Raw genomic sequence first — 18,322 nt, forward strand, 5'->3', positions numbered from 1 at the left:
GCTTCTTTCATCTGTTTATCCATCCATCTATCTATCTGTTGAATGTATTATTTTTTTGAGTTTGTGTTTATATATGTGTGTGTGTGTGTGTGTGTGTGTGTGTGTGTTTTTATAGTGATTTTTACTCAATTTTCTGGAGTGGTGCAGATTTGAAAGTAGACAGGTGAAACTGCTGGATTTGATTCTTATAAAACTCATGTGTTCTCTGCACAGATGCAGAAAACAAAATGCCACATTCTTGAATATTTGGAACGCTTTTTCAATCTGTTAGTGGTGATTTTTGTTGAGTTACCGAGAGCAAACATAAAACTCATTTTTGCACTTCACATATTTTTCCTCAGGCTGCTATGGGGTTGACGGTGAGAGTGATTCGATCATGAGTTCGGCCTCCGAGAACTCGACAGAACCGTGGTTCTGTGATGCCTGTAAAAATGGCGTGATGCCCAGCTGTGAACTCTGCCCCAATCAGGACGGGATCTTCAAAGAGACAGATGCTGGGAGGTGCGCTTTTAACATTCCCTTCGTAACACTTTTTCTGACGGTCATATCTATAATAAGCTCAGTGGATTAATAACATGCTATGATGCATTCATTAGGCTGGAGACACGTGGTTAAAGTCATTTATGGAAATGCTTTGCACTTGATAGCAATGTCTATTCAGTGTTATGAATTGTGACACAATGCTGTTATAGTATAATGCTGTTATTGGAAAAATCATGTGACCGAGAAACTAGAAAGCACAAACTCCTCTGTCCTGAAGACTCTCTCATGGCAGGACCCTTACTGACTGTGCTGACACCCGAGACCCCATCCAAAAATGTCAAATAAACATCATCTAACAGAGAAAGTCACCACATCGGTGATTTATATAGTTTTTTCTTTATTAATCAACAATTTTTAATCCATTTATTGTCAGCCTTAGATTATGTGACTGTCTGACTTACAAATCCAATACAAGTCGGCATGGAACAGTGTATCGTGCAACAATAAATTGCAGTACAAATTTATGACGATCCGAATCATTGAAATAAAAAAATAATTAACTGTGATTTATTATCAGGCTGTAATCTTAGTTTTTTCTAGCTGTAATTGTGTCGTTTAGAGAGCAGAGGTACATACAATAACATACAATAGCAGGAATGCATGTGACTTCGCTGTAGGCGGAAGTAACACAGCTTGAATGCCACAGAAAACAGATCTAAAATGGGAAAGAGCTGCTGTGTGATTGACTGTAGAAATAGATTTAACAAGACATTAGAGCTCTCTTTTTATAGACTTCTGAAAGCGAAAGAGAAGGGAAGCAGATGGATGGAGTACAAATGTTCATGTATGTTTTATTTAAAAAAGGCCTGTTTTGTGATTAACATTTTTCATTTTTAGTAACAGGAATATTTTTGTTAAAAGGTTATTATATTTTACACCAACTTTTACAAATGTGGGTAAATAATTATTGTTGGTTATTAAGAAAATTAAGCAAAAGTGTTATTTTTTTTTAAAGCTAGACGGCCTTTCGATTTCATAAAATTGGTGAAAGTTACTTCCCTCTGAAATTTGGTCATTGTGATGTATGTTTATTTCTGTAATATCCCACAAAATATCAGGCCATTCTGTGGCTGGGAAGTTATTTAATTTGATGAGATTCTTGAGCAAATAATGTGCATGAAATCGCTCGCTTCGCACAGTCAAGCAGACAGAAGAAGTCCGTGTACGCATGCGCAGGTTTACCTTCTTCTTCATCTTCTTTTGGGTTTTACAGCAGCTGGCATCTAGTGTTGCTTTACTGCCATCTACAGGTTTACCTTTAACCGTGCACTGACAGTTCCATCATGCTGTCGCTAAACGAACAGCTGATCACACCGCCGATATTTATTAGTTTGGTCCTGCGTTTCCTTTCCTTCGTATATAACTGTGGCAGCAGGGGCGTGGTCAAGCGCCGGTCTGTGACAGGAGGGCGGAGTCAGGGAAGGTAAGTGGCAGAATCACTACACCTGACGGCAATTAACCTGTGTTTGTGTGTCTTCCCAGTGACCGCGCCCTACTTAAGGAGGGAGAACGAGAGCAGAGGAGCTCATCTCCAGACTAGACGATGGCTGTGTGTGTGTGTCTAGCCAATACAGAATTGTTCACTGAAAAGTGTGGCAATAAAGCCTTTTGCAAACCTGATCTCTGTCCTGCCGTCCTCTGGGCTCCACCCATGCCGAGTGAACCGTTACAGTGGTGCCGAAACCCGGGATCAGAGTGGAGCACCAGCAGATCAGCCCCATGGAGTCCTCCCCGTTCGCCGACCTGGTCCACGCCCTCGCCACGGCCCAGCAAAGCCAGCACCAGGCGCTCATCACCCTCCGGAAGGAACAGGAGCGACGCTTCGAAGCCCTGGTGCTGGCCCAGCAGGAAGACCGCGAGGCGTTCCGGCACCTCCTCGCGTCGGCGGGGTCCGCCAGCGCTCCGGCCGCGGGCCCGTCTCCCCTCACCGTTACCAAGATGGTTCCGCAGGACGACCCTGAGGCTTTCATCACGCTATTCGAACAATTCTGTATTGGCTAGGCACACACACACACACACACACACACACAGCCAGCGTCTAGTCTGGAGATGAGCTCCTCTGCTCTCGCTCTCCCTCCTTAAGTAGGGCGCGGTCACTGGGAAGACGCACAAACACAGGTTAATTGCCGTCAGGTGTAGTGATTCTGCCACTTACCTTCCCTGACTCCGCCCTCCTGTCACAGACCGGCGCTTGACCACGCCCCTGCTGCCACAATAACATAACGTTTTTTCTTCTCGCTTTCCGTTACTGTCGTCGGTCTTTCACGTTTCATTCGCACACTCACATCCTTCATTTTTCTCTCCTGTTTCAAATTTGTATCCCACAATGCCTTGCGCGAACAGGGAAAGCCCACCACGTCATGCATGACGTAGTATCTTGAATTGTGTCATGGTGAAGCAGGAAAAAATAGCGGAGATTAATTGTTCTATTTATAAAAAAAAACTAATAAAATTTGAAGTCTGTGATTCAAATTCAGTAGTTTTCGGTCACTCAACAAAAATAATTGGGTGTCGGGGAGAATTATTTTTATGACCTACAGTTGAAAAGGCCGTCTAGCTTTAATATGATGAACTTTCTTCATTGAATTTTTTTTTCAAAAATATTGTGGGGAAAATTGAATCGTGAACCCAGTGTCATAAATCAGATTGAATCGTGAATTGTTTAAATTGTTACATGCCTACCCACAAGTGTATGAGCTGTTAGGAACGATAGAAACAATATGGATGTACTAGGGCTGTAATAGAACTAATGATATCAACTTATCATTTATGTTACATCTGGAACTGATGTTAGAGCTGTGCAATTATAGAAAATTAATAAACCTTTGCTGATTCTAGTATGCTATTACACTGTGATATAAATATATACAGTAGCTTGCATAAGTAGTCCTTTCCACATTTTGTCGGGTTAGACGCTGCCACCACCATGCTTCACTGTGGTATTCTAAAGCCTAGGTCACTACCGGACGTACGATTTTTTTGGCCATGCGATTTTTGCCGTTTCCCAAATCGCTGCGTTTTTTTGTTCATGGAGAAAGACGCACGTTGGCCGTAAGTTTGTCTTGCAACCTGAAAAAAACGTAAGCGCCCGTAGAGTTTGTTTGATATGACAAAGAACCTCTGCGGCCGGTCTACGGCTCGAAAATCAGCACGTCAAACTCCGTGCGTTTCTTGCGTTTTTTGCACGTAGACCGGCTGTAGGAGCACATACGGCCGGTTGTGACCGAGGCTTTAGGGTGATGAGCAGCACTGGGTTTCAAACTATATTGATTTCCCTCCCCTTATATTTTTTGTCCTATATTATGGGCTATTTTTTTTGTTGTAGATTCATGACCTATAATTCCAGTTAATTCCATTTCATTTCCAGGTTGTAGCACTAAATAACGTGGAAAAGTTGAAGGGAGCAAATACTTATGCAGCACCCTGTAAGTGTCGCCATTAACCTGGTACCATTTAATATGGCAGCCAGTGCATTACATGACTTGTAGTTATGTTAGCAGCTTAGTTTGTAGCTCATAGCAAAACTTCTAGAATAAGAAAGATAGCACGCGTGCCTTGGCTGAGCGAGTACACTTGAAGCAATGTGTTTTTAAATTACATTTTGAATGAATAAATTCAGCAGTTTGATGAAATATATTTTGTTGTTTATTACAGAGTAATGCGGATGTGTGTGAGAGAGAGAATAAATGAGTGAGTGAGGAGGTGAGAGAGAGATTGTGGAGTGAGGAGACTAGAGCTGTGTTATCACTGATAGCGCTTCTTCAGCTCACCTGCACCTGAATTTGCTACTTCACTAGAGCATGAAAAACACAGCAAATTAAAGTGTGGAGTGCATGCTCGCTACTGATGGATATCTTTATATTGGCTTTCGGCTTCTGCATTGAAAATTTTGTCAAGAGAAATGGTCATGTTCGAGTCTGTTTGACCGAGCCATTGATGATTTCCGTCCCTGAAATTGTTGAATGAAAGAAATGTAACGAAAGAGTTGGGTTTTCACCACAGCCTTTTCCGTTTGAGGTTGGGCATGTGCCATGTTAGATTTGAAAAGCGTTATTTTACACGATGATGCATTTGGAATTTAGCTTTGACATACATGGAACTCGGCTTATGAAATAGGGCGCTAGTTCTTGTTTCCGTGTAAGCTAACTAACATGGAAAATAATTGAGTTGCTCCATGAAATCGAGTCGTACACACTGCAAAAAAACTGAAAGCTGAATTTGAGGAGAAAGTTACTTAACACTAGTGGTGTAGAGGTATGGTTAGTGCTGTCGCCTCACAGCGAGAAGGTCCTGGGTTCGAGCCCAGCGGCCAACGAGGGCATTTCTGTATGGAGTTTTGCATGTTCTCCCCATGTCTGCATGGGTTTCCCTCACAGTCCAGGTTAGGTTAACTGGTGACTCTAAATTGAGCGTAGGTGTGAATGTGAGTGTGAATGGTTGTCTGTGTCTATGTGTCAGCCCTGTGATGACCTGGCGACTTGTCCAGGGTGTACCCCGCCTTTCGCCCGTAGTCAGCTGGGATAGGCTCCAGCTTGCCTGCGATCCTGTAGAACAGGATAAAGCGGCTAGAGATAATGAGATGAGATTATTTTATACAATAATGCATTTGGAATTTAGCTTTGACATACATGGAACTCAGCTTATGAAATAGGGCGCTAGTTCTTGTTTCTGTGTAAGCTAACTAACATGGAAAATAATTGAGTTGTTCCATGAAATCGAGTCGTACACACTGCAAAAAACTGAAAGCTGAATTTGAGAAGAAAGTTACTTAACACTAGTGGTGTAGGGGTATGGTTAGTGCTGTCGCCTCACAGCGAGAAGGTCCTGGGTTCGAGCCCAGCGGCCAACGAGGGCATTTCTGTATGGAGTTTTGCATGTTCTCCCCATGTCTGCATGGGTTTCCCTCACAGTCCAGGTTAGGTTAACTGGTGACTCTAAATTGAGCGTAGGTGTGAATGTGAGTGTGAATGGTTGTCTGTGTCTATGTGTCAGCCCTGTGATGACCTGGCGACTTGTCCAGGGCAGGGGCGCCGCCAGAAATTTTGGGTCCCATGAAAGATTAGAATTTTGGGCCCCCCAACTTTGCCCACCCTCGTCACAATTGCACTATTGTCATTATTTGACTTTTGATAGCCCATGGACCTTGAGTTTGTGACTTTGTGATTACATTTTATGTATTAACCTACCAGGGACTAGATGAAAACTGGTCAGTGACTAATTCTGGTGCATTTACAATCACAAATGAAAATTCAAGATTTTGCCACATGCCTTCTTATGCTAGGACAATTGGTAGTGAAATGTGTGATGTGACTGCTAATAAATCATAGAAAAAGTTGACGTGACGTAACCATATCAAACACTTGACTGGTGATCGTTATTAGCAACACTTTAATCTAGCAAACTGTATATGGCGCTCGCTCATTAAAAACTTCAGTCCTAAAGCATTTATGGTTTGTATTGCTGCTTACCTCCTTCTCCAAACGGGGGTTCAGTGGTTTGGTAGGGCGGAGGTTCCCTGAGGCTGAATCTGTGCATATTTAGGGCACCCCATTAGTTATGAAACTGGTTATTAGCACTAGTTATTAGCACCAGCATAACGTAATATTTCATCTTGTTTATCACACAAGTCAGTTCAGTTATTAAAATGGAAAAAATGTCACTGTACAAACTGTAAAAGTGTTCTCTTGATAGGCTAATCCAACCACGTTCATACTGTTCATTTACAATTCGCTAATATTTTGAACACACATGTGAGCGATAGCTACCTTTCTTTGGGAAAAACTGAGTGACCATTTGCCTGCCTCTCCGGTCCCTCTCAGCTTTCAGCTGCCTTTCTTTACATTTTTGACAGCCACTCTTCATATTTAGCGATCATAGACTGTACGCACTCCACTGCTGGCTGGCTGCTGCTGCACCGCAACACAGCAGCAAGTAGCGTTGCACTGATCAGCACACAGATTTAACGCATCACACTTCTACCACAACTGGACCGTACCATTTCGCAAAAGGGGGAGGGTTAAATGACAATATGTTGAAGAACTCAAGAAATAGACAACCTTGTTCAATTAGCTCATTTTACCAGATGGAATATTGCATTGTTGTTATTTCAAAAGTCTTATTAAAATAATTAAAAACATATTATCAGCCCCTTAAAGGGCCCCATGGCAGTGCTGGGCCCCTAGAATTGTTCTAACCTTCCCCCCCGGCGGTGCCCATGGTCCAGGGTGTACCCCACCTTTCGCCCGTAGTCAGCTGGGATAGGCTCCAGCTTGCCTGCGACCCTGTAGAACAGGATAAAGCGGCTAGAGATAATGAGATGAGACTATTTTATACAATAATGCATTTGGAATTTAGCTTTGACATACATGGAACTCGGCTTATGAAATAGGGCGCTAGTTCTTGTTTCTGTGTAAGCTAACTAACATGGAAAATAATTGAGTTATTCCATGAAGTCGAGTCGTACACACTGCAAAAAACTGAAAGCTGAATTTGAGGAGAAAATTACTTAACACTAGTGGTGTAGGGGTACGGTTAGTGCTGTCGCCTCACAGCAAGAAGGTCCTGGGTTCGAGACCAGTGGCCGATGAGGGCCTTTCTGTGTGGAGTTTTGCATGATCTCCCCGTGTCCGCGTGGGTTTCCTCTGGGTTTCCCTCACAGTCCAGGTTGGGTTAACTGGTGACTCTAAATTGAGCGTAGGTGTGAATGTGAGTGTGAATGGTTGTCTGTGTCTATGTGTCAGCCCTGTGATGACCTGGCGACTTGTCCAGGGTGCACCCCGCCTTTCGCCTGTAGTCAGCTGGGATAGGCTCTAGCTTGCCTGTGACCCTGTAGAACAGGATAAAGCAGCTACAGATAATGGATGGATGGATGGATGGATAGTGAAATTACGGTATCTTGCTGCATGGACAGATAATTTTACTTTTACTATTTAATATTTACACTATTTTTATTTAATTTTGCTAGTTTGAATAATCTGAGTTGGTGTCTTGTATTCTTCTACACTGTAAAAAAAAATCTTAAGTTAGAATATAGTTGAAATGATCTTGCATTTCCTATTAGAAGAATACAAGACACCAACTCTGAGATTATTCAAACTAGTCCTAGATTGTAGCCTACTTATTCCAAGATGTCTTGTCAAGTAAAATGATCTGTCCATGCAGCACTAGTATTAAGGAATTTTCTCCTTAAATTCAGTTTTCAATTTTTTGCAGTGTAGCCGATGAGGTGCGTAGCACCAAGTTGACTATAAGCCACGTACTACAAGATTGAGTGGAATAACTGTTTTATTCTATCCACATTCACTGGATTTTGAGAAATGGAACATTTTTAGTTTTATTTTTTGCAAATTCGCTCATACAAAACCTTCGACAAAATCATTTCCGCTTAGAATCTAAACAAACCGGCGAAATGCCAGGAGCAATTTGTGAAAAATGCTATTCTAATAATAATTCCTAAAAAAATAAAAAAACATACATTCTTACCATCAAAGACTTTCATTCCACGTTTTGTTGCGTTCCTTTTTTGTATTTTGGGTGTTTTTGTTTTCGAGTAGTTTTTATTTCGTCCTCTGGTGGTTCAGCAACATGGTCCGCCATTTTGTTTTTCTCTACTCACAGTATTATGAGCTGATATCCTCGTAGTAGAGTAGCCAATCAGAGCGCACGATTGCTTATATCCAGTGACTGAATAGAATAATCTTCCATAGCGTGAAATTTACTGACACTGGAGATTCCTTCTGTAAACGATCTGTACTCCGCACATAAGAGAGTTATGATTTGGCTAACACTTAAAACATTATTGCCATTATTGAAAAGACAAAAGAGGGGGTGTATTGAAACATCTGAATGGTATTTTAGATAACAAGTGCATGAATATTTTAACTGTTATAACTAACTATGAACTTTTTGGCTGTGTTCTTTTAAAGGTGGGTGCATGTTGTATGTGCACTCTATGTTCCAGGAGTGGCGTTCGGAGATATCGACAAACTACGGCCTGTAACACTGACGGAAATGAACTACACCAAGTATGGTGCCAAGGTCAGTAGTGGCAGATCTTCACACGCTGATATTTTCTGCTATATATCCAGGGTTGGACAAAATAGCGGGAAGTTATATTTAAAGGAACAGTCCACCGTACTTCCATAATGAAATATGCTCTTCTCTGAATTGAGACGAGCTGCTCCGTACCTCTCCGAGCTTTGCGCGACCTCCCAGTCAGTCAGACGCGCTGTCACTCCTGTTAGCAATGTAGCTAGGCTCAGTATGGCCAATGGTATTTTTTGGGGCTGTAGTTAGATGCGACCAAACTCTTCCGCGTTTTTCCTGTTTACATAGGTTTATATGACCAGTGATATGAAACAAGTTCAGTTACACAAATTGAAACGTAGCGATTTTCTATGCTATGGAAAGTCCGCACTATAATGACAGGCGTACTAACACCTTCTGCGCGCTTCGACAGCGCATTGATACGGAGCTCAGATATCAATGTGCTGCCGAAGCGCGCAGAAGGTGTTAGTACGCCTGTCATTATAGTGCGGACTTTCCATAGCATAGAAAATCGCTACGTTTCAATTTGTGTAACTGAACTTGTTTCATGTCACTGGTCATATAAACCTATGTAAACAGGAAAAACGCGGAAGAGTTTGGTCACATCTAACTACAGCCCCAAAAAATACCATTGGCCATACTGAGCCTAGCTACATTGCTAACAGGAGTGACAGCGCGTCTGACTGACTGGGAGGTCGCGCAAAGCTCGGAGAGGTACGGAGCAGCTCGTCTCAATTCAGATAAGAGCATATTTCATTATGGAAGTACGGTGGACTGTTCCTTTAAGGGAAAGTATAGATAATGTGTCACTCAGTCAAAAGTGGAAGTATCCAGCTCAAGTGTACTCAATTGAAAATTAAAAAAAAAAAAAAAAAATCAAGCTACTTTAAATTTACTCAATTATTAAAAAGTAAATGTTTTTAATTCATAAAATGTCATGTTTTCCATGTGAAAAGTTTGATTGGTTTTTTTTTTTATTACTTATCGAAAACTGTTTGGTTTTAAAGGTAGACCGCCTTTCAGATTTTTCAAGTGTAGGTCATAAAAAGAATTTTCCCTAACACGCAATTATTTGTGTTTATTGGACCAAAAGCTACTGAATTCGAATCACTGACTTCCAATTTTATTCTTTTTTTTTTTAAATAAAACAATTAATGACTTTATCTCCACGTGGCCTTAAATTCTCCGCTATTTTTTCCTGCTTCACCATGAACCAATACAAGATACTACGTCATGCATCACATGGTGGGCTTTCCCTGTTCGCACAAGGCATTGTGGGATACAAATTTGAAACAGGAGAGAAAAATGAAGGACGTGAGCGTGCGAATGAAACGTGAAAGACTGAAACAGAAAGCGAGAAGAAAAGACCTTATGTTATATACGAAGGAAAGGAAACGCAGGACCAAACTAATAAATATCGGCGGTCAGTGAGCACCTCGGCTGTTCGTTTAGCGACAGAATGATGGAACTGTCAGTGCACAGTCAAAGGTAAACCTGTAGATGGCAGTAATGTAACATTGTGGATGCCAGTTGCCGTAAAACCCAAAAGAAGAAGAAAAAGAACAAAGTAAACCTGCGCATGCGTACACGGACTTCCTCTGTCTGCTTGACGTATAATGTATTACAATAACCAAATTTCAGAAGGAACTAAATTTCACCGATTTTATGATCTCGAAAGGCCGTCTAGCTTTTAAAGGGACAAATTATGCAAAAGTCACTTTTTCAGTGCTTGTGCACATACTTTTGGGTATCTGGAGCCTACCAACCTACAAACTCTGAACTAAGACACCCGGTCAGTTTCTTTTGCGCTGCCTGCTTTAAGAAAACGTGAGCTTCAACAAGCCGTTCAGAATCGGTTCTCCTTTCGAGATCACAAGCTGAGCTCATTAGAATAACCCCACCCCCTCATCTGAGTATTTCCACTCATGGCTTGAGAACTGCCTTTGTGAATGCATATTTATGAGGAAAGTGCGAACTGATTGTCTGGTGGACGAGGGAGGTGGGGCAAGCAAAGGCTCATTATCATTTAAAGGAACAGGCACTCAAATCAGCCATTTTGAACAGAGCTGTTTATGGCCCTTTTCCACTACCCTTTTTCAGCTCACTTCAGCTCGCTTCAGCTCACTTCAGCCCGACACGGCTCGCGTTTCGACTACCTCAGAGCAGCACGACTCAGCTCGCTTCAGCCCTGCTTAGCACCCAAAACTCGCACGGTTTTGGAGTAGGGCTGAAGCGAGCCAAACCGAGCCGAGTGAGGCTAGGGGCGTGAGGAGACACTCCCCTGTGCACTGATTGGTGAGGAGGAGTGTCCTCACATGCCCACACACGCCCCGCGAGCACGCTGGGATCTGTAAACACCGTAAACCCGGAAGAAGAATAATTACGAATTACGAGAATTTCTGAAGCCTTATGCGCCTCGCCTCATCTATACGCTCTTGCCAGTATCTGTTGGCGTTGTCGGTGACAACAAGCCACAGCACCAAGACCAGCAACACTAACAACTCCATGTCCTCCATGTTTATTGTTTACTATCCGGGTCGTGAGACTACCGCTTAAAAGATCACTGATGTCACTGTTTGCGCCGCCTAACGACATCACGTGACGTCCACCCACTTTCGCTAACTCCACCCAATGTGTCCACCCACTTCCAGCCAGCACGGTTCAGCGCGGTTGTAGTCGAAATGCAACTCCAACAGCCCCGCTCAGCTCGACTCAGCCCAACTCAGCACGGCACGGCTCAGCCCAACTCAGCCGCGTTGGTGGTGGAAAAGCGGCATTAGACAGGGTGAGAAGGGAGCTGTGGTGCTTTATCCTTGTGTGATTTTGATCAAAGCATGTCACACACATTTTATTAAGACCTCAGGGAATCGTGTCAACTTGTGGAAAATGGGTATAAAAGCAACTTTGCAGTTCGGCCTGAAAGCATCATTCAGTCTGTGCAAGTTTGTGATTTTTACCATTGGCCACCATTGAGTTTGATCTGATGCCTGTCCACCATAGTAGCTACTGGAATTGATGCTAGTCCAACCTGGCATCAGAGAGAGAGAAAGAAATAGGCTAATTTACTTAAAGGAGAACTGAAGTCATTTTTAAACTTGCTTTATTTCTTAATTAGCGTGTTATTTAATTACGTTTTCGGTTTTAGTAACCTTATGTCGTGATTCGTATTGGCAACTAATTGCGATTAAATATTATACTTATCGGCCTATTTGGTTTTTAGCCGTGTTGAGTTTAGTTCGTTTGGTCCACGGCAGGCGTCTCTTATCCGCACGATCTTCACGAGACTTGTGCGAGACTTCGAAACGTGAAGTGTCAGCCAGGTGTCAGCGCCGCCATTTCGAAAACCGTTTTCCAAACGAAGTATTGCACAAAAACGAGTTTAAATGACGATTACTGCCGACTTTTTTCATACTTTCCTGATTGCTATCAAAACAAACAAAACATTTTGCTTGATTACATCAGCATTCGAAAGACGAAAGATGGCGTGTGCATCTTTTGACAACCCCTGTATCCAAAATCGCTCCCTACTCACTATATAGGGCACTATATAATAAGGACGCTATTTTGTAGTGCTGTTTGAAGCCTTAGTGAGGATTATTTACACCCTATATAGTGCACTCAAAGTATCCCACAATACATCACGAAAAGTTGTGTCCAATGATGATCACTAACCAAAGCAATATATCCCATCATGCATTGCAGTCGTGCTGAAAGAAATCAAATTAAAAGTCTTAAATTTGATTTAATAAAAGGCAGCGGCAAAGAAGAAAGTATTCAGCCTTGAATTAAAAAGAACTGAAAGATGCAGGTACTTTGTATTTATTAATGTAGGAAATGCGCTCAGTATAATATGGATTTATCACAAAAATGCACGCATGTATTTATTATTTTGAAAACCCACCAGCCGACTGATCCAGCACGTTTTAATTGTGCGACAGTAATGACACAAATACTGTACCAGCGCGACGGACTAGTGTCCGAAAGCGTTTTTTCATTCTACCAATGAGCTCAGTATATAGTCATTCCTTATGTAGGGAGTAGGGAGTAATGAACGAGTGAGCGATTTCGGACACGGAACGTTGGCAGATGTTGGTCACTTTGATTTCCGCTGTACGTTTTACTTCCATCCTACGATGTCTCGCACAGGTCTCAACGAATCTCGTTTATGGCCATCGCTTTGACATATGGACCGATGTATTACATGGCGTATTTCAAACACTCATAACTTGCTATAGCAGCGACAAAATAGCGATCAAAAATGCATTCCGATATTTAATAAAATGAGATAAATAGAATTTTGATGATAATAAATTTGCCTTCAGTTCTCCTTTAAATGTAGCCAGTTAGCGTGAGCAGCTTAGACACCTTATAAGAGTCTTCTCTTGCTCCAGCTTATTGTAACTTTACTGACGTAGGCCCAGAGACGCTCATCCTCACTTTCACTTACCTATATTCACAGCCACATAGATAATTATAGCACTAACTATGTCACATTGCATGAGAAGGTCCTGGCTGATGAGGAATTGAAAAGCTTCTTCGTCATTTTTTGATTGGCTGTTAAACTGAAATGATTGGACACTAAACCTAGTGCCTTTGATTGATATTTCGGATACAGTCCATGTCTGGTTGAGAGGAGAAAAGACCTCTGGGATTTGTAACAAGTGATTTGTAGGGCTGTATAAAAATGTAAGGTTTAAAAAGTAAGTTTTTCCCCCCTTGAAAATGTATTCAATCAATTTCAATACCACACAGATATTATATTCTCATCTCATCTCATTATCTCTAGCCGCTTTATCCTGTTCTACAGGGTCGCAGGCAAGCTGGAGCCTATCCCAGCTGACTACGGGCGAAAGGCGGGGTACACCCTGGACAAGTCGCCAGGTCATCACAGGGCTGACACATAGACACAGACAACCATTCACACTCACATTCACACCTACGCTCAATTTAGAGTCACCAGTTAACCTAACCTGCATGTCTTTGGACTGTGGGGGAAACCGGAGCACCCGGAGGAAACCCACACGGACACGGGGAGAACATGCAAACTCCACACAGAAAGGCCCTCGCCGGCCACGGGGCTCGAACCCGGACCTTCTTGCTGTGAGGCGACAGCGCTAACCACTACACCACCGTGCCGCCAGATACTATATTAATACCCTAAAATATGTAATACTTAAGTGGAGTACAGTGAACCCTCGTTTATCGCGGGGGTTACGTTCCAAAAAGGACCCGCGATAGGCGAAATCCGTGAAATAGTCAACTTAATTTTTTTACAACTATTATACAATACAAATGTAAAGCATTTGTTTAAGGAATAAAAAAAAACGTTCTTGCAAATAACTATGACAGTTTTTAATACTTTTAAAATAATAATACTGTAATAATACTGTAAAATAATATTTTTAATAATGAATACGAGGTTAGACACATTGCGACTCGCGTATTTCACAGTCCCTCTGACTGTGCCTCTTCGTCCTGACTCCGCTCCGCTGTAGCGTCATTTTCTGCTGAAGGCTGTGGTGCAGGTGTCTTTTTCCGAGAGAAGAACATAGTTATGGGTAGTTGTTGGCACTCTTTTTTCTTCTGGGCAAGAAGATTCTTGTAAACAGACATGCCACCTTCGATTATATTTGAAAACTGTAACGAGCAACACATCAACGGGTCCCATTCTTGTGCCACTCGCTGAAGTTCAGTGTTCTGAACACAATGCACTGTAAAAAAAAAAAAAATCCGCGAAACAGCGAAGCCGCGAAAGATGAACCGCGTTATAGCGAGGGTTCACTGTAATGAAGAACAATTACGCAAATATTTTACACCCCGTATAATATAGTATATACACCAATCAGCCATAAAATTAAAAACACTGACAGGTGAAGTGAATAACATTGATTATCTAATTACAATGGCACCTGTCAATCAACGGGTGGGATATATTAGGCAGCAAGAGAACAGTCGGTTCTTGAAGTTGGTGTGTTGGAAGCAGAAACATGGGCAAGCGTAAGGATCCGAGCGACTTTGACTTTGACAAGGGCCAAATTGTGATGGCTAGATGACTAGGTCTGAGCATCTCAGGAGAGCCAGTTCCTCAGGCCAGGACTCTGCAGTCTATCTTCATCTCAATGACAAAGGACACTCGTTTCAAGACTGCAGTGTACACATTTTAGCCAGAGAAGACCAGTGGTTTGAAAGAGGAGTAAAATAAGCCATCTTCCTCAACCTGGAATGACCGTCACTGAACAGACGAGGTGGTCTGAGACACCACTTATCAGCCACCTACGGTACAATACAGTCCTTGGCACACTTCCCAGAAAACTGAATACACATCCACACCAAGGTGGGGTTTACATTAGACCGTATCAGCGGATCATCAGATTAATGTTTTTAAAACGATTAGTGTGCACACAGCAACGCCAATACACGATTCGCGTGCACACAGCAACGCCAATACACGGATACGCTCGGCTCCGCAGGCATCCTGCGCTCCAAATCACTCCGCCCTGAACAGCGAGTGCCCTCTGGAGGGTGCGCACTCCGGCCCTGCGCAGCTCACACAGCGCGCGAGTGAAGCGCACGAGCAGTGATTCGGGACTGAGCCGCTGTGTGTGTGATCCCAGCGCATATCACTTACCACTTGCAAGTGGAAGGATGGCAAGCCTAAAGACAATCATAACTACACAATGGGCAGTATTTGCATCAGTATTTGCAGTATTTTCATACTTTTATACTCTTTAATGAAAGGTGACACAAGGCGGAAGTCCGCGCCGTTTTTCAGCAGTCGCGTCACATGACCAATGCCAGCGAATCAGGAAGGTGGATGTCACAGTGACGTTGTCCAATGACGACGCCAGCTAGAGCTCAGCACAGTGTATCCGCGTATTCTCAATGTTTACACAGCACCGGACCAGACACGATCTGGATTGAATACGTGGACCCTGGCGGATTCCCGTTTCCCGGCGTTTCCAGGCGTTTTAATGTAAACGGACAGTGCATCCGCGAAGAAAACGAGACAGATACGGTCTAATGTAAACTTGGCCCAAGACTCAGCTGATTTCAATGACTCGCATGATGGCAGAGAGAGCCAACGACTCTCTAGGCTGCTAACACCGTTCACACTTGGCCTCCAGTGACCCTAACATCTACAGGATGGCTTAAGGCCAATTTATGCTGACAACCCAGTCCTCGCAGACGGTGTCGCAGACAGTGTCTGCGTAGCCCCCCCACCTTCGCAGACGCTCTGCGCGCACCTCCCAAAAATTGTGACCACCGCAGAAGCCTCGCAGACAGCGTCGCAGACAAGAGGGCTCTGATTGGTCCACTCTACATCCGCTGTACACACACTTCCGCTTCCCTACTTTCCCGGTTTGTTTTGTTTTCACGACCGGCATTTTTAAAAACACGAGTGAAGATGGAGCAGCATGAAGAGCGGTTGATTGAGGAAGTGAGGAAGTACGTACATCTATACAACTCCAGTTCTAGTCATTATAAAAAAAAAGTTCTAGTCATTATAAGTAACCGGAGGATAAACACTCCACTAACCACACCCACCAACTACTCCTAGCGACTTCGCGCCCCCTTGCGTTGTGCCGGTGAATAACATCGTGCACGCCTATAACTCCCCGCTCAACAATAAATTACAACAGTCTGCGAAAAGCTATCTGCGAAAGCCTTGTCGCAAGAGCATGCAGAGGCCTTGAGAGGGTCAACGACCCATGTGACCTCAACGACTCGACTTGGGGTTGCTTTTGGTCCACTAGAGGGTAAATACCTGGAACTCTCCACCAGTCAGACAGAACTGAAGAAGACTTTCGGATGAGACATGAAACGTCTTCAAGGATTTCAAGCAAGTCCAGTTGCCTTCTGTAGCACCTATGGTCTGAGCTTCTCCAAAATGGCACATCTTGTGGGGTGTTCCCAGTGTCCATGCAGTGGTTAGTACCTACCAAAAGTGGTCCAAGGAAGGAGAACCAGTGAACCGGCGACAGGGTTATGGGTGTCAAAGGCTCATTGATTCACATGGGGCACGAAGGCTTGCCCATATGGTCCAATCCAACAGAAGAGCTACTGTAGCACAAACTGCTGAAAAAGTTAATGCTGACATTGTAGGTAAAACAAAGATATGCACCTATATGGTAGATTTACCTGGTAAAATGGCCCTTGAAGGTCATAAGCTCGGTCTAAACTAGCAACAAGTTTTGATGTTCTTGATAACAAGTGCTTCGTTATATGAGAGTGTAATGAATTGAATGTGTTAAAGGGACCAGCTCAGCCTTCCCAGAGCCCATTTTGCTGTTTTTGATTACAGAGGGGCCACTGCAAAACCTTCACAAATTCCTTTCAAAACCCATTTCAAACTTTTTCGTAAAGTTTTGAACACAATATGCCTGATATTTCATGGCTGCCCATGACACAGCCAAGGCCGGTTCCCGTCCATTACAAAGGAATAACCATATAAAAACTGAATGGATCAGTCAAAATCATTTAAAACATAAATGCTTTGACAAAATATCTTGGTTCAATTTATGACCTATATCCCAGGATGTTTGCGCATAGTTGTGGAATAGAGGTACGCACGACAAAAAAAATGATATCTTGTGAAGAGAAAATATCTTTAATGAAGGTGAATTAATCTAATATTTCTTATGATAAGTTTATTAGAACTCAAATATGAGATTATTTAGCTTACTTTTAGACACTTTTACTCATTTCAGGCTTTAAATGTATTTTCTTTTTCTATTGGTAGATAATTTTGCTCATTTTAAGCACTTAATTCTAGAAAGAAGCAAAATTATCTGCCAATAGAATAAGAAAATAAATTTAAAGCTTGAAATGAGTAAAAGCGTCTATAAGTAAGCTAAATAATCGTATATTTGAGTTCGAATAAGAAATATTAGATGAATTCACTGATATAGATATTTTCTCTTATTCTATCCACATTCACTGGATATGAGCAATCGTGTGCTCTGATTGGCTACTCTACGACTAGGATATCAGCTCATATACCGTTAGTAGAGAAAAAAAATGGCAGAGCGTGTTGCTGAACCAACTAAGGATGAAGTAAAAACTGTACTCGAAAACAACCCCCCCCCAAAAAAAACAGCAAAATATGGAATACAAGTATTTGATGGTAAGAACGTATCTTTTTAAAAAAATTTTCAAGAATTATTATTATTATTATTATCGCATTTTTCACAAATTGCTACTGTCATTTTGTTGGCTTGTTTACATTCTAAGCGGAAATGATTTTGTCGGACGTTTTGTATAAAGTTTTTATTAATTAAAAAGGCGCCCTAATTAAGGTCAAGCGCCCAAAATATGCTACCAAAAGTTAAAAAAACAAAAACCAAAAACAGAAATGTTGATTAAATAAACTTGGCTGCGTAAAACCCAATGTCGTGACTTTCTTCTTTAAAAACACAGAAATTAGCAAGAATTATCATGTATTTCTCGTAATTGACGCGAAATCCGCACCATTCCCATGTTGTTCCGGGTTTGTCGAACGAGCCGTAAGCCTCGCACAGAGCACAAATTCTCCATCGACGGCGATCGGCACGCCATGATCTCGTGCCGGAGCGAGACTCACGTACCAATGACCTGAGCGGGATTTCCACATTTAGGTAAATCTTCTTTCTTCTTCTTCTTTTATATTGTTTTATGGTGGTTGGCAAACAGCTTTTAGGTTCATTACCGCCACCTTCTGGACTGGAGTGTGAACCAGAACATTTACTACCCTATT

The 18,322-nt window shown here is 42.4% G+C and overlaps 1 protein-coding gene across 6 annotated transcripts in view; it reads left to right on the top strand.

The window, feature by feature from the left end:
* phf14 (PHD finger protein 14) overlaps window positions 1-18,322 on the top strand; it is a 284,756-nt gene that overhangs the window by 72,752 nt on the left and 193,682 nt on the right. For all 6 annotated transcript variants that reach the window (XM_060904723.1, XM_060904724.1, XM_060904725.1 and 3 more), the window contains 2 exons: window positions 342-501; window positions 8,469-8,580. In XM_060904723.1, coding sequence (XP_060760706.1) covers window positions 342-501; window positions 8,469-8,580 — 272 coding nt within the window. The remainder of the gene's footprint in view (window positions 1-341; window positions 502-8,468; window positions 8,581-18,322) is intronic.

This window comes from Neoarius graeffei, chromosome 22 (genome assembly GCF_027579695.1).
Source record: "Neoarius graeffei isolate fNeoGra1 chromosome 22, fNeoGra1.pri, whole genome shotgun sequence".
NCBI classification, from domain to species: Eukaryota; Metazoa; Chordata; class Actinopteri; order Siluriformes; family Ariidae; genus Neoarius; species Neoarius graeffei.